General features: G+C 38.1%; 1 protein-coding gene across 4 annotated transcripts in view; it reads left to right on the top strand.

Moving 5' to 3' along the window:
- Window positions 1-14872, top strand: part of RPS6KB1 (ribosomal protein S6 kinase B1) — a 59680-nt gene extending 44808 nt beyond the window's left edge. For 2 of the 4 annotated variants that reach the window (XM_032162889.2, XM_058444892.1), the window contains exons 11-15: window positions 790-852; window positions 1041-1118; window positions 5387-5494; window positions 9651-9763; window positions 10793-14872. In XM_032162889.2, coding sequence (XP_032018780.1) covers window positions 790-852; window positions 1041-1118; window positions 5387-5494; window positions 9651-9763; window positions 10793-11030 — 600 coding nt within the window. In that variant the 3' untranslated portion in view covers window positions 11031-14872. Of the gene's footprint in view, window positions 1-789; window positions 853-1040; window positions 1119-2190; window positions 2388-5386; window positions 5495-9650; window positions 9764-10792 lie in introns of those variants that run through there. The other 2 variants (XR_009215107.1, XR_004249687.2) reach the window with 2 other exon arrangements.
- Window positions 14873-14943: the final 71 nt, after the last annotated feature.

The following is a 14943-nucleotide window of genomic DNA, read 5'->3' as shown; positions in this document are numbered from 1 at the left end:
GTACAGATTTGTTTAAAGACTTTCTTTTCATATTCTTTTTTTTTAATTCTTTTTTTTTTTTTTTTTTTGAGACAGAGTCTCACTCTGTTACCCAGGCTAGAGTGCAGTGGTGGTGTGATCTTGGCTCACTGCAACCTCAGTCTCCCAGGTTCAAGCGATTTTCCTGCCTCAGCCTCTCGAGTAGCTGGGATTACAGGCGCCCGCCACCACACCCAGCTAATTTTTGTGTTTTTAGTAGAGACAGGGTTTTACCATGTTGGTCAGTCTGGTCTGGAACTCCTGACCTCAGGTGATCCACCTGCCTTGGCCTTCCAAAGTACTAAGTGCTGGGATTACAGACCCTTAAACGATATTCAGTAGTAATTAGTAAACTATATTTTCTTTTCTTTTCTTTTTTTCTGAGATGGAATCTTGCTCTGTCGTCCAGGCTGGAGTGCAATGGCATGATCCTGGCTCACTGCAACCTCCGCCTCCCAGGTTCAAGTGATTCTCCTGCCTCAGTCTCCCTAGTAGCTGGGATTACAGGCGTGCACCACCACACCAGGCTAATTTTTGTATTTTTAGTAGAGAAGGGGTTTCACCATGTTGGCCAGGCTGGTCTCGAACTCCCAACCTCAGGTGATCCACCTGCCTCAGCCTCCCAAAGTGCTGGGATTACAGGCATGAGCCACTGTGCCTGGCCAATAAACTATATTTTCTCAGGGCAAAGTAGACAAGCAAAGTCTGAAAAGGAAAAAAAATCAGTTTGACTAAAGTTCTTTATCCAAGCTTTTTTTTTCCTCTTTAAAGCTGCTGAAAAGAAATGCTGCTTCTCGTCTGGGAGCTGGTCCTGGGGACGCTGGAGAAGTTCAAGTAGGGATTGGCATCTTTGGTGTTTTATGGGGAAGATAATGCTAGTTTTATATATTTCTGAGGGTTATATGTAGTTGCTTATAAGTTTAGCTTATTTTGTGACTTGTAACTTCAAAAAGGTGATTAATTTATCAATCCAGCAAAGTCTAGTCCCCTCAACTTTTCTTTCTGCTTTTTTTTTTTCCTAGGCTCATCCATTCTTTAGACACATTAACTGGGAAGAACTTCTGGCTCGAAAGGTGGAGCCCCCCTTTAAACCTCTGTTGGTAAGTATACATGAAAGCGTATAATTGGGTGCAGTGGCTCACGCCTGTAATCCCCAAACTTTAAAGGGCCGAGGTGGGAGGATTGTTTGAGGCCAGGAGTTCAAGACCAGCATGGGCAACATAACAAGACTCCATATCTACAAAACATTTAAAAGTTAGCTGGGTGTGGTGGCTTGTGCCTGTAAGTCCCAGCTACTTGCAAGGCTGAGGCAGGAGGATTGCTTGATATTTTTTTAGAATAAGAAAAATCTCAGAGCAGACAGAAACATTATTTTTCTTAGCTGTTCAAAGATCTCTGGTTTATCCTCTCCAGCATCTTTATTTTATTTTATATTTTATTTTATTTTATTATTTTATTTTATTTTATTTGAGATGGGGTCTCACTCTGTCACCCAGGATGGAGTGCAGTAGCACGATCACAGTTCAATGCAGCCTTGACCTCCCCAGGCTCAGGTGATTCTCCCACCTCAGCTTCCTGAATAGCTGCAACTACAGACACGTGTCACCATGCCTGGCTAATTTTTTTGTGTTTTTTATAGAAACAGGGTTTCGCCATGTCACTCAGGCTGGTCTCGAACTCCTGGGCTCAAGTGATCCACCCACCTCAGCCTCTCAAAGTGCTGGGATTACAGGTGTGAGCTTCTGCACCCAGCCAAGCATCTTTTATTTTTGTATTATCTTTTAAAGAACTAAAGCCAGTGGCAATTGACTGTATTAGCTATTTTTAAGTCAATTACCTAAGACAATTAAATATTTCAGGTAGTTGGGACTTTTCTTTTTTTGGTTTGTTTTATTTTGCTTAATTTAACCATTTTAAATATGATTCTCTGGGAATTTTTTCTTCAAAATATAGAATATATGTGCATTCGTTTGCTAGGCTTGCTGCAACAAAGTACCACAAACCGGGTGGCTTAGACAACAGAAATTTATTATCTCAGATCTGGAGACTAGAGGTTCTAGATCACGTTGTTAGAGTTGGTTTCTTTGACTACTGTGAGAAACTGTATGTTCCATGCCTCTTCCCTGGCTTCTGGTGGTTTGCTGGTAATCTTTGTCATTCTTTGGCTTGTAGGTGCATCACCCGGATCTCTGCCTTCATGTTCACATGGTGTTCTACCTGTGTGCATATCTGTGGCCAAATTTCCCCTTTTTATAAGGATACCAGGCATATTGGATTAGGGTTCCTCTCTACTCCAGTAGGACCTCATCTTCACTAATTGCATCTGCAATAACCCTTTCCAAATAAGGTCACATTCTGAGGAACTAGAGGTTAGAATTTCAACATACGAAATTTTTCGGGGGGTGGGTAAGGCACACGATTCAACCCATAACAATATGTTTATGAGTAAATGAGTTAGTGTGTTAGTTACTGTCTTTCTCCCACCTCAGAATCTGAGAAAATACAGTTTCTTTTTCCATTCCTTAGGATGTAGTTGGAGAAGGAGGAGGATGATGATGGTGATTATTTTTTGGTCATGGAGCATAATGTCCCCACTTTAAAAAACAACAAACAATTGTAAGGAAATAACTGTCATATACCTATTGCCCAGCTTAAAAAATGATTAGGTCATCTTGTTTAGACATAACTGCCATCACATCATCACACCTCAGAAGTTGACAGTTTCCTTAGTTTTTTTTTTTTTTCTTTTCTTCTTCTTCTTTTTTTTTTTTGACATAGGGTCTTTCTCTGTTGCCCAGGCTGGAGTGCAGTGGCGTGATAGTGGCTCATGGCAGCCTCAACCTCCCAGGCTCAAGGGATCCTCCCGTATAGCTGGGGCCACAGGGGTGCATCACCACATCCAGCTATTTTTTAAATTTTTCTAGAAATGAGGTCTCCTTGTGTTGCCCCACCTAATTTTTTTTTTGTTTTTGTTTTTCCATTCTTTTTTTTTCTCCTGTTTGTAAGGATTTAATCAAGGTCTGTATATAGTTTGGTTACTATGTCTCTTAGGTCTCTTTTCATTTATAGATTCTCCTTGTGATTTATTGAAGAAACTGGGTCATTTGTCCTGTAGAATTCTCAAATTTTGATTTTGCTGATATTATTCCCATAGTTTCATTGACTATGTTCATCTGTTCTCTGAATTTCCAAAAACTGGTAGTTAAATTTAGGCGGTTGATCTGATTCAGATTAAACTCTCAGTATTGCATGCTTTGATCAGGAGGCATAATGTGTAGTTGTGTGTGTGTGTGTGTAAGTGATGTTAGTGGTCACTGATCATTGCCTGTGTCAGCATTTCACTACCAGGGTAATTTGGCAATGTCTGGAGATACACTGATTGTCACAGGTTGGGGGAGGGAATGCTATAGGTACCTTCAGGGGTAAGAGTCAGCACAGCACAGCCCCCTACAGCAAAGTATTAATAGGCCTAAAATGTCAGTAGCACTGAGGTTGAGAAACTCTGGCCTACTTTTATAATTTCATCAGGTGTTTGTGAAATGGTCTTATTCTAACTATTATTTCTTCTTTCTTTGTTAGCTGGAATTCTTTCATAAAGAGACACTCTTTGATCAGTTAGTTACCCAAGGTATAGTTCATACAGGAAAGGCAGGATGTATGTTTGATTCTTTCCTAGTTTTCAAAATAATGAGTTAGTTCCCTAGCATCTTCCAAAATTGACCAATGAACTTTGTGTGTGTGTGTGTGTGTGTGTGTGTTTTTAGTATATTATGAACTTACACGTTTTAACATATTTGTGTTTCATTTCATTGCAGTTATTTTTATTTATTCATTTATTGTTTTGAGGCAGGGTCTTACTCTGACACCCAAGCTGTAGTGCAGTGGTATAATCTCTGTCCACTGCAGCTTTGACTTCCGGGCCTCCAGCAATCCTCCACCTTACCCCCTTGAGTAGCTGGGACCACAGGTACACCACCATGCCCAGCTAATTTTTGTGTTTCTGGTAGAGACGGGGTTTTGCCATGTTCACCAGGCTGGTCTTCAACTCCTGAGCTCAAAAGCAATCCACCTGCCTCTGCCTCCCAAAGTGTTGGGATGATAGGCGTGAGCCTCTGTGCCTGGCAGTTATTTTTATTGATGCTCAATTTTTCCCTTTGTTGAATGCTGGGTGCAGTGAATGCTGGGTGCATCTTCATGTTGGTTTTTGAGTCCTTTTGACATGACCACATGGTCTGGTGTTGTACCAGAGAGCAAAATAAGGAAACTGGTGTTCTATGCTTATCTTGTACATTTTCCCCACACTTGGAAACAGCCATTCCTCCAGGGAGTGCAGGTTCACAGTCTGGGCTCCAAGAGAATTAAAAGCTCAATGTGGTCATCTTTTAGTATTAAGTCAGATATTCTAAATTATTATTTACTTCCTACATTTGGCCCAAGAGTCTAACCAGATATTCTGGGAAAGAGAGAAGGAATCAAATAAATAAATCTCATGGTTAGAACTGAAGTGATAATTATACTTTCACAAGGAAATATAACTTTTAAACCATGCAGAATAGAAAATTATTTTTGCTCCTTTAGATTTCTAAAGGAATGAAATAAGCTGTGGGATGAAACTTTAACTGGAGCATCTTACCAGTGTTATTCATGTTTTAACTCTGCTTCAGTAGTTTTTCAGGTTTATTACAAACCTGCAGTAGCCAACTGAACTGATTATCTCTAAACAGGGATTTAGCCAGTGGACTAGGCACACTGAAGCTTTGTGAGAGGGGAAATTGATATTAACATTTTTTCCAGCCTGTTTTGAGCTCGATATATTCACTTTTTTTTTTTTTTAATTGAGACAGACTCTCGCGCTGTCACCTGGGCTGGTGTGCAGTGGCACGATCTCTGCTTGCTGCAACCTCTGCCTCCCGGGTTCAAGCAATTCTCCTGCCTCAGCCTCCCGAGTAGCTAGGATTACAGGCACACGCCACCATGCCTGGCTAATTTTTTGTATTTTTAGTAGAGATGGGGTTTCGCTGTGTTGGCCAGGCTGGTCTCGAACTCCTGACCTCGTGATCCGCCTGCCTCAGCCTCCCAAAGTGCTGGGATTACAGGCGTGAGCCACCACGCCCAGTCAATATATTCACATTTTTAATAGGAATAACTGTATACTAAAACCTATTTTAGTGCATGTTTAAGATTTGAAGATGTAATTTGACTCAGTACTTTCCACCTACATTTTTTTCTTCATTCTGTGTCTGCTAAGACTATTCTAATACTTTATTATAGTTAACCCCTGTGAAAAGAGCTCCCAGAGCTTACTGTGCATTTGATTGATGTAACATGGACTATTTATTATTTTCTAAATTATTTTGTTTGTATAAAGCAATCTGAAGAGGATGTAAGTCAGTTTGATTCCAAGTTTACACGTCAGACACCTGTCGACAGCCCAGATGACTCAACTCTCAGTGAAAGTGCCAATCAGGTCTTTCTGGTAAGTGAAAGAATTTCCATGTAGTCATAGGAAATTTTAAGATGAGGATGAGCTCTTCAAAGAAAATTCAGTTTGCCTGCTTTGCAGTTCATGTAGGTAACCTGGCCCACTTTTTTTTTTTTTTTAATAAGCCATGCCCTTATAACTTATTGATACCTACAAAATTGATTTTCATAATCCAACATTTTATTTTAGCAATTAGAGTGGGAATGTACAATTCTTTGGAGAGGATGATTCCCTTTTTTTTTTTTTTTAGGCCACAGACTTAAAATGATGTTTGGCTTAGCATCTCAACCAAAAATTAGTCATAGCAGTCGGGGAGTAAAACCTCACTAACTACATGTATTTTATTCCTGAAACAGCTATAGATTTTTGGTACTTTTTTTGAGACAGGGTCTCACTTTGTAGCCCAGGCTGGGTGTAGTATAGTAGTGTGATCACAGTTCACTGCAGCCTTGACCTCCCAGGCTCAAGTGAGCCACCCATTTCAGCCTTGTGAGTACCTGGACCACAGGTGTGTGCCACATCCAGCTAATTTTTTATTTTTTTGTAGAGACAGAGTCTCACTATTTTACTCCTAGACTCAAGCTATCTTCCTGCCTTGGCTTCCCAAAGTTCCAAAATTATAGGCATGAGCCATCATTCCTGGCCCTATTTTTGGTACTCTTAACATAAGTAGGGGATTTTTTTTTTTTTTTTTGAGACGGAGTCTTGCTCTGTCGCCAGATTGGAGTGCAGTGGCGCGATCTCAGCTCACTGCAACTTCTGCCTCCTAGGTTCAAGGGATTCTCCTGCCTCAGCCTCCTGAGTAGCTGGGACTATAGGCATGTGCCACCACACCCAGTTAATTTTTGTATTTTTAGTAGAGACAGGGTTTCACCATGTTGGCCAGGATGGTCTCAATTTCTTGACCTCGTGATCCACCTGCCTTGGCCTCCCAAAGTGCTGGGATTACAGGCATAAGCCACCGTGCCCAGCCAAGTAGGGGATTTTTTTAACATTAATTGTGAATATTTGACATCAAAACATATGTAATAGTGAATTCTCATTGTAGAAATGTCTGTATAGATTTATAGCTTGTCTCCTCAGAAAAGTAAAGGTTTTTGATGTTGGCCAACAGAAATGATGAATTTATATCAGAAGACCATGAATGCATACTATTTTGCTCAAATATCACATATACTTGTTGATTTTATTACTGTACTTAATACGTCACATGAACATCTATCTCATCTTGTATCTTTTTTTTTCTTTTGTCATTCGTTTTTGGACTACCTCTAGGGAGAATAGAATATGGGGAAAATGTTTGGGAGTGTTTTTTTCCCTGTTTTTGAGTTCACTGGATTTGTCACTAACTTAATTCTCAAGCTTTTCTTCCTCACACTGCTCACTATGTAGTGTAAGTAGTGTTGTATCTTATGGGATGGGAAATAAGCTCTAAAGTTAGCATGGAGTTAGGGCATGGTGGCTCATGCCTATAACCTTGAGGTCAGGTGTTCAAGACCAGCCTGGCTAACATGGTGAAACCCCGTCTCTACTAAAAGTACGAAAATTAGCCAGGTGTGATGGTGTGCACCTGTGGTACCAACTACTTGGGAGGCTGAGGCAGGAGAATGACTTGAACCCAGGAGGCAGAGGTTGCAGGAGCCAAGATTGTGCCACTGCACTCCAGCCTGAGTGATAGAGACTCTGTATAAAAAAAAAAAAATGTAAAAAATTAAGTTAGCATGGAATGCAAAAGTTGTGTATAGTATAGTATGGTTTTGAGTAAACAACACTGAATAGTAATAATCCTATAAATTAGTAATATAGAGCACATAGGCAAAGTATAATCTTACAGTATTAATTACATAAGAGATAAAAGATGAGTGAGTACATGCATGTTTTTAAATTCAAGTTTGATGTGTGCATAATCAAAGTTAGGGAATCTCTGTTAGTAAAATCTTAGGTTCAGTTAGGGAAGTGGGCATGAATCACTTTAATTTTGGCATTTTTTTTTCTCTCTCATGTACTACTGATGTGGAATTTATACCTTTGATTTAACATAGAGACCTTTTCCTCAATTGGACATTGCAGAATTTCAACTTATGTGACAGTTTTTCCCCCACAAAACAGAAGCATTTTATTTAGCTACCAAGAAACCCACAGTTGTGGTGGTAAAAGTGAGACATTGAAGCTTTCATTGCCAGTAAAAATATTATTGAGCTTTTCATAATTACTTAAATTGGCTGATGAACAGAGCAACTCATTTGTTATGTTGTAGCCAGAATTCTGTACATAAAGTGCATCTCTTTAAACATTAATAAAAAAAATAGGCCGGGTGCAGTGGCTCACGCCTGTAATCCCAGCACTTTGGGAGGCTGAGGTGGGCGGATCACAAGGTCAGGAGTTCCAGAACAGCCTGGCTAATATGGTGAAAACCCATCTCTACTAAAAATACAAAAATTAGCCAGGCGTGATGGCTGTAGTCCCAGCTACTCAGGAGGCTCAGGCAGGAGAATCGCTTGAACCTGGGAGGTGGAGGTTGCTCCTGATCCAGCCGGGTGACAGGGATCCATCTCAAAAAAAAAAAAAAAAAAAAAAAAAAAATATATAATATATATAATATATATATATATACATACACATATACATACACACACACGTATATGTATATATATGATATATATGTATACATATACGTATAAATACACACACACATATAGTGACATCCCACTTATCTGGATAATGTGGTTCTAGCAACCTCATTTCAACAAATATTTTAATTCCTGTTGTAAGACCCCATCACAGAATTAGAGGAAATTCAAAAATGATTAAGGCACAGCCTGTACCTCTTGGTAGTTACAGCTTTAGTCCACTAGAACGTTCGTAAAATTATTCTCTGAAGTTCACATATAACTGTCACAAATCATATGCACTTCAGAATTGCACCTCACTCTTTGAGCCTTCACTCAGAGCTTTGCTGAGTCTTATTTATTGTAACACATAATGCTTACTCATAAATTTGGATAAATAGAAGATAGGTGAAGATGGTTAAAAGAATGAACATTAACAGCTAGAGAAATGACAGCTGGTAGCCTAATAGTAAGGTCCAAGAGAGAACTAAAATGAACAAAACTGCATTTTTGCCTATTACAATGGAAGGTTTTTGAAATGTTGATACTTATTCATCAAGAAAACACCAAATTCTAGCTGGGCAGAGATCACACGTGCCTATATAGTCCCAGCTACTTGAGGGGCTGAGGTGGGAGAATAGCTTGGGTCCAGGAGTTTGAGGCTGCAGTGAGCTATGATATCACCAGTGCACTCCAGCCTGGGCAATGTAGGGATACCCCATCTCTTAAAACAAAACAAAACAAAAAATGAATTCTGTCCAATCATTGGCATAAAACCAGAAAGATCACAAGATCTGACTTTGATGCCAAGTCAGAAAATTGTTTTTACCTTGGTCTAATTATGAGAAACTGTTTTAGACTGATAAACTTAATTGCTTATATGCCTGTGGCTAGAAACACTAGAAGTTTCTTTACATTTCTCCTAGTATTTAACATCTTTTTTTTTTTAATTTTTGAGATAGAGTCTTGCTCTGTTGACCAGGCTAGAATGCAGTGGTGCGATCTCTGCTCACTGCAACCTCTGCCTCCCAGGTTCAAGTGGTCCTCCTGCCTCAGCCTCCCGAGTAGCTGGGATTACAGGCGTGCACCACCATGCGTGGCTAATTTTTGTATTTTTAGTAGAGACGGTGTTTCACCACATTGGCCAGGCTGGTTTTGAACACCTGACCTTAGGTAGTCTGCCCGCCTTGGCCTCCCAAAGTGCTGGGATGACAGGCGTGAGCCCCCGTGCCTGGCCGTATTTAACATCTTCATATGGAGCCTGAATTTTCCTGTTGTTTTTCTATTCCTGTCAGTAGGGTGGAATTTTGTTTGCTAGCATATCAGGCTCAATGGAATTCTGCTTTCTTGAAGTGTGTGCCTCATGAAATGGCTGGAAAGAAGTTAACGGGTCTAAAAATGAGGTTGAGGACGTGGGAGAGTGTACACATTGGTGGTTTTAGGTGTGCATCATTGTGTAGGTGTGTCAGACTGAACAACCCCATTTTTCTTGAGATACATGACAAAATGCCATTCTGTAGTCCACTGTTACTGTCTTTCAGGGTTTTACATATGTGGCTCCATCTGTACTTGAAAGTGTGAAAGAAAAGTTTTCCTTTGAACCAAAAATCCGATCACCTCGAAGATTTATTGGCAGCCCACGAACACCTGTCAGGTATTTCACACTCTTATTTTCACTTTTTGTTTTTAAAAAACCTACAATAGTGTTTGCTTAAGAAATGTATGCCAAGTTACATAAACGAAAGACTGTCATATTCTCTTTGGTTGACATAAGCACAGCATCTATCTCTTACATTGCAAAGGACTAGTCTGACTAATCGATGATGTTATATGGTTTACCTTCCCTCCTGAAAGTAAGCAGCCACACTGGCAAATGTCCGCTTTATCCATTCACTCAGCATTTATTGTGAACCAAGAGCACCAGCACTACATGCTGCATGTTATGTGTGTGTATCTATGTAGTACTGTAATACAGGAACTGTCCCTGTCCTGATGAAGCTTACAATTTAGTGGGAGAGTCACAATAGACAAAGGATATACAAAAATATAATTACAAGTAGTGCTAAATGCTATAATTTAAAAGGGGAAAAAAAGAATGTAGTGGTAGAGAGCAGAGGAAAAACAAGGGGGCTTCTACTCACAGTGATCAGAGAAAGGCCTCCCTGGTGTAGTAACATCTAGCAGTGAACAGAAAGAGCCAGCCCTACAAAAATAGGAGGTATAAGAATGTTGCAGGCAGAAGAACAGCAAATGCAGAAGCCCTGAGGGAGGAGAAAAGTTGCCCTTTTCCTGGAAATGAAAGGGAAATCAATATTCCTGGAGTGTGTGGTGAGTGAGGAGAAGGGCAGAAGTTTGGAAAAGTATTTTATTTTAAATGCAATAGAAAGCTGTTTTGAGCAGGGGAGAGTAAAATGATATATATAATACGTATTTAAATATATATATATCTCATTGGGGGTTTTGGGGGTCAGGTGTAGAGGTAAAGAGACCAGTTAGGAAATTCTAGCAGTTAATCTAGGCAGGGGAGAGATAGTTCAATTTTTGCCTTTGTGCTAATCCACGTGAAAATAAAATTAAATGAAAATAAATGTCATGTTACCCCACTCCCTTTAAATGTAAAGGAAATATGTCTTGTTGAGATGACCCTTAAGCAAATGAATGATAGCTCTTCCTTATCTTAAAGCCCAGTCAAATTTTCTCCTGGGGATTTCTGGGGAAGAGGTGCTTCAGCCAGCACAGCAAATCCTCAGACACCTGTGGAATACCCAATGGAAACAAGTGGCATAGAGCAGATGGATGTGACAATGAGTGGGGAAGCATCGGCACCACTTCCAATACGACAGCCGAACTCTGGGCCATACAAAAAACAAGCTTTTCCCATGATCTCCAAACGGCCAGAGCACCTGCGTATGAATCTATGACAGAGCAATGCTTTTAATGAATTTAAGGCAAAAAAGGTGGAGGGGGCGAATGTGTGAGCATCCTGCAAGGTGAAACAAGACTCAAAATGACAGTTTCAGAGAGTCAGTGTCATTACATAGAACACTTTGGACACAGGAAAAATAAACATGGATTTTGAAAAATCAATCAATGGTGCAAAAAAAAACTTAAAGCAAAATAGTATTGCTGAACTCTTAGGCACATCAATTGATTCCTCGCGACATCTTCTCAACCTTATCAAGGATTTTCATGTTGATGACTCGAAACTGACAGTATTAAGGATAGGATGTTGCTTCTGAATCACTGTTGAGTTCTGACTGTGTCGAAGAAGGGTTATCCTTTCATTAGGCAAAGTACAAAATTGCCTATAATACTTGCAACTAAGGACAAATTAGCATGCAAGCTTGGTCAAACTTTTTCCAGCAACATGGAATCAAAGACAAAAGAAACTTAACAATTGTTGTTTTACGTGCAAACAACCTGAATCTTTTTTTTATATAAATATATATTTTTCAAATAGATTTTTGATTCAGCTCATTATGAAAAACATCCCAAACTTTAAAATGCGAAATTATTGGTTGGTGTGAAGAAAGCCAGACAACTTCTGTTTCTTCTCTTGGTGAAATAATAAAATGCAAATGAATCATTGTTAACCACAGCTGTGGCTTGTTTGAGGGATTGGGGTGGACCTGGGGTTTATTTTCAGTAACCCAGCTGCAATACCTGTCTGTAATATGAGAAAAAAAAAAGAATCTATTTAATCATTTCTACTTGCAGTACTGCTATGTGCTAAGCTTAACTGGAAGCCTTGGAATGGGCATAAGTTGTATGTCCTACATTTCATCATTGTCCCGGGCCTGCATTGCACTGGAAAAAAAAATCGCCACCTGTTCTTATACCAGTATTTGGTTCAAGACGCCAAATGTGTTCAGCCCATGGTTGAACAACAGAAGAGAGTCAGGATAAAAAATACATACTGCGGTCGGCAAGGTGAGGGAGATAGGGATATCCAGGGGAAGAGGGTGTTGCTGTGGCCCACTCTCTGTCTAATCTCTTTACAGCAAATTGGTAAGATTTTCAGTTTTACTTCTTTCTACTGTTTCTGCTGTCTACCTTCCTTATATTTTTTTCCTCAACAGTTTTAAAAAGAAAAAAAGGTCTATTTTTTTTTCTCCTATACTGGGGCTACATTTTTTGATTGTAAAAATATTTGATGGCCTTTTGATGAATGTCTTCCACAGTAAAGAAAACTTAGTGGCTTAATTTAGGAAACATGTTAACAGGACACTATGTTTTTGAAATTGTAACAAAATCTACATAAGTGATTTACAGGTACAAAGAATAAAAATAAAGGTAACTTTACCTTTCTTAAATATTTCCTGCCTTAAAGAGAGCATTTCCATGACTTTAGCTGGTGAAAGGGTTTAATATCTGCAGAGCTTTATAAAAATATATTTCAGTGCATACTGGTATAATAGATGATCATGCAGTTGCAGTTGAGTTTTATCACCTCTTTTTGTTTGTCTTTTATAATGTCTTCAGTCTGAGTGTGCAAAGTCAATTTGTAATATTTTGCAACCCTAGGATTTTTTTAAATAGATGCTGCTTGCTATGTTTTCAAACCTTTTTGAGCCATAGGATCCAAGCCATAAAATTCTTTATGCATGTTGAATTCAGTCAGAAAAGAGCAAGGCTTTGCTTTTTGAAATTGCAACTCAAATGAGATGGGATGAAATCCTATGACAGTAAGCAAAAACAGAACCATGAAAAATGATTGGAAATACACCTTTTCAATTGTGGCAATAATTGAAAGAATCGATAAAAGTTCATCTTTGGACAGAAAGCCTTTAAAAAAAAAAATCACTCCCTCTTCCCCCTCCTCCCTTATTGCAGCAGCCTACTGAGAACTTTGACTGTTGCTAGTAAATTAGAAGCTACAATAATAATTAAGGGCAGAAATTATACTTAAAAAGTGCAGATCCTTGTTCTTTGACAGTTTGCGATGTCTGAAAAAACAGAACCCGAAAAGCTATGGTGATATGTACAGGCATTATTTCAGACTGTAAATGGCTTGCGATACTCTTGATACTTGTTGTCAAATATGTTTACTAACTGTAGTGTTGACTGCCTGACCAAATTCCAGTGAAACTTATACACCAAAATATTCCTCCTAGGTCCTATTTGCTAGTAACATGAGCACTGTGATTGGCTGGCTATAACCACCCCAGTTAAACCATTTTCATAATTAGTAGTGCCAGCAATAGTGGCAAACACTGCAACTTTTCTGCATAAAAAGCATTAATTGCACAGCTGCCATCCACACAAATACATAGTTTTTCTGACTTCACATTTATTAAGTGAAATTTATTTCCCATGCTGTGGAAAGTTTATTGAGAACTTGTTTCATAAATGGATATCCCTACTATGACTGTGAAAACATGTCAAGTGTCACATTAGTGTCACAGACAGAAAGCACACACCTATGCAATATGGCTTATCTATATTTATTTGTAAAATCCAAGCATAGTTTAAAATATGATGTCGATATTACTAGTCTTGAGTTTCTAAGAAGGTTGTTTATGATTATACCAGGTAAGTGTATAAGAGATTAAGTGCTTTTTTTTCATCACTTGATTATTTTCTTTAAAATCAGTTATTACAGGATATTTTTTTATTTTATACATGCTGTTTTTTAATTAAAATATAATCACTGAATTGAAGTTTACTAATTTGATTTTATAAGGTTTGTAGCATTACAGAATAACTAAACTGGGATTTATAAACCAGCTGTGATTAACAATGTAAAGTATTAATTATTGAACTTTGAACCAGATTTTTAGGAAAATTATGTTCTTTTTCCCCCTTTATGGTCTTAACTAATTTGAATCCTTCAAGAAGGATTTTTCCATACTATTTTTTAAGATAGAAGATAATTTGAGGGGAGGGGTGGAGGATGCATGTATGATACTCCATAAATTCAACATTCTTTACTATAAGTAATAAATGATTATAAACAAGATGCATCTTAGATAGTATTAATATACTGAGCCTTGGATTATATATTTAATATAGGACCTATTTTGAATATTCAGTTAATCATATGGTTCCTAGCTTACAAGGGCTAGATCTAAGATTATTCCCATGAGAAATGTTGAATTTATGAAGAATAGATTTTAAGGCTTTGAAAATGGTTAATTTCTCAAAAACATCAATGTCCAAACATCTACCTTTTTTCATAGTAGACACTAGCAAGCTGGACAAACTATCACAAAAGTATTTGTCACACATAACCTGTGGTCTGTTGCTGATTAATACAGTACTTTTTCTTGTGTGATTCTTAACATTATAGCACAAGTATTATCTCAGTGGATTATCTGGAATAACATCTGAAAGATGGGTTCATCTATGTTTGTGTTTGCTCTTTAAACTATTGTTTCTCCTATCCCAAGTTGGCTTTGCATCTATCAGTAAATAAAATTCTTCAGCTGCCTTATTAGGAGTGCTATGAGGGTAACACCTGTTCTGCTTTTCATCTTGTATTTAGTTTACTGTATTATTTGATTTCAGATTGAATGAATGTAAATAGAAATTAAATGCAAATTTGAATGAACATAAAATAGAAGTGATTTATTTTTTTATTATCCTAAGATAGGAAGGAATTAGTATACATATCAGGTGTATAAATGGTTTAAATAATTTATTTTCATTAACATGTCAGATGTGTTCAAGTTGTCATAAATAAACTATGTATGTAAGGAATGGTTTAAAAGCTGTTCTGCTGAGAAATGGAAGCTATTTAAGTATATAACAAGTTTTAGTACTGACTTTTATATTAGATGTTACACATCTTTGATTTTCAAGTTATGTCAAGATAGTAGACATGAATTGTTTACT

This window comes from Hylobates moloch, unplaced genomic scaffold (assembly GCF_009828535.3).
Source record: "Hylobates moloch isolate HMO894 unplaced genomic scaffold, HMol_V3 SCAFFOLD_10, whole genome shotgun sequence".
NCBI classification, from domain to species: domain Eukaryota; kingdom Metazoa; phylum Chordata; class Mammalia; order Primates; family Hylobatidae; genus Hylobates; species Hylobates moloch.
This window is presented reverse-complemented; position numbering and strand designations above follow the sequence as displayed.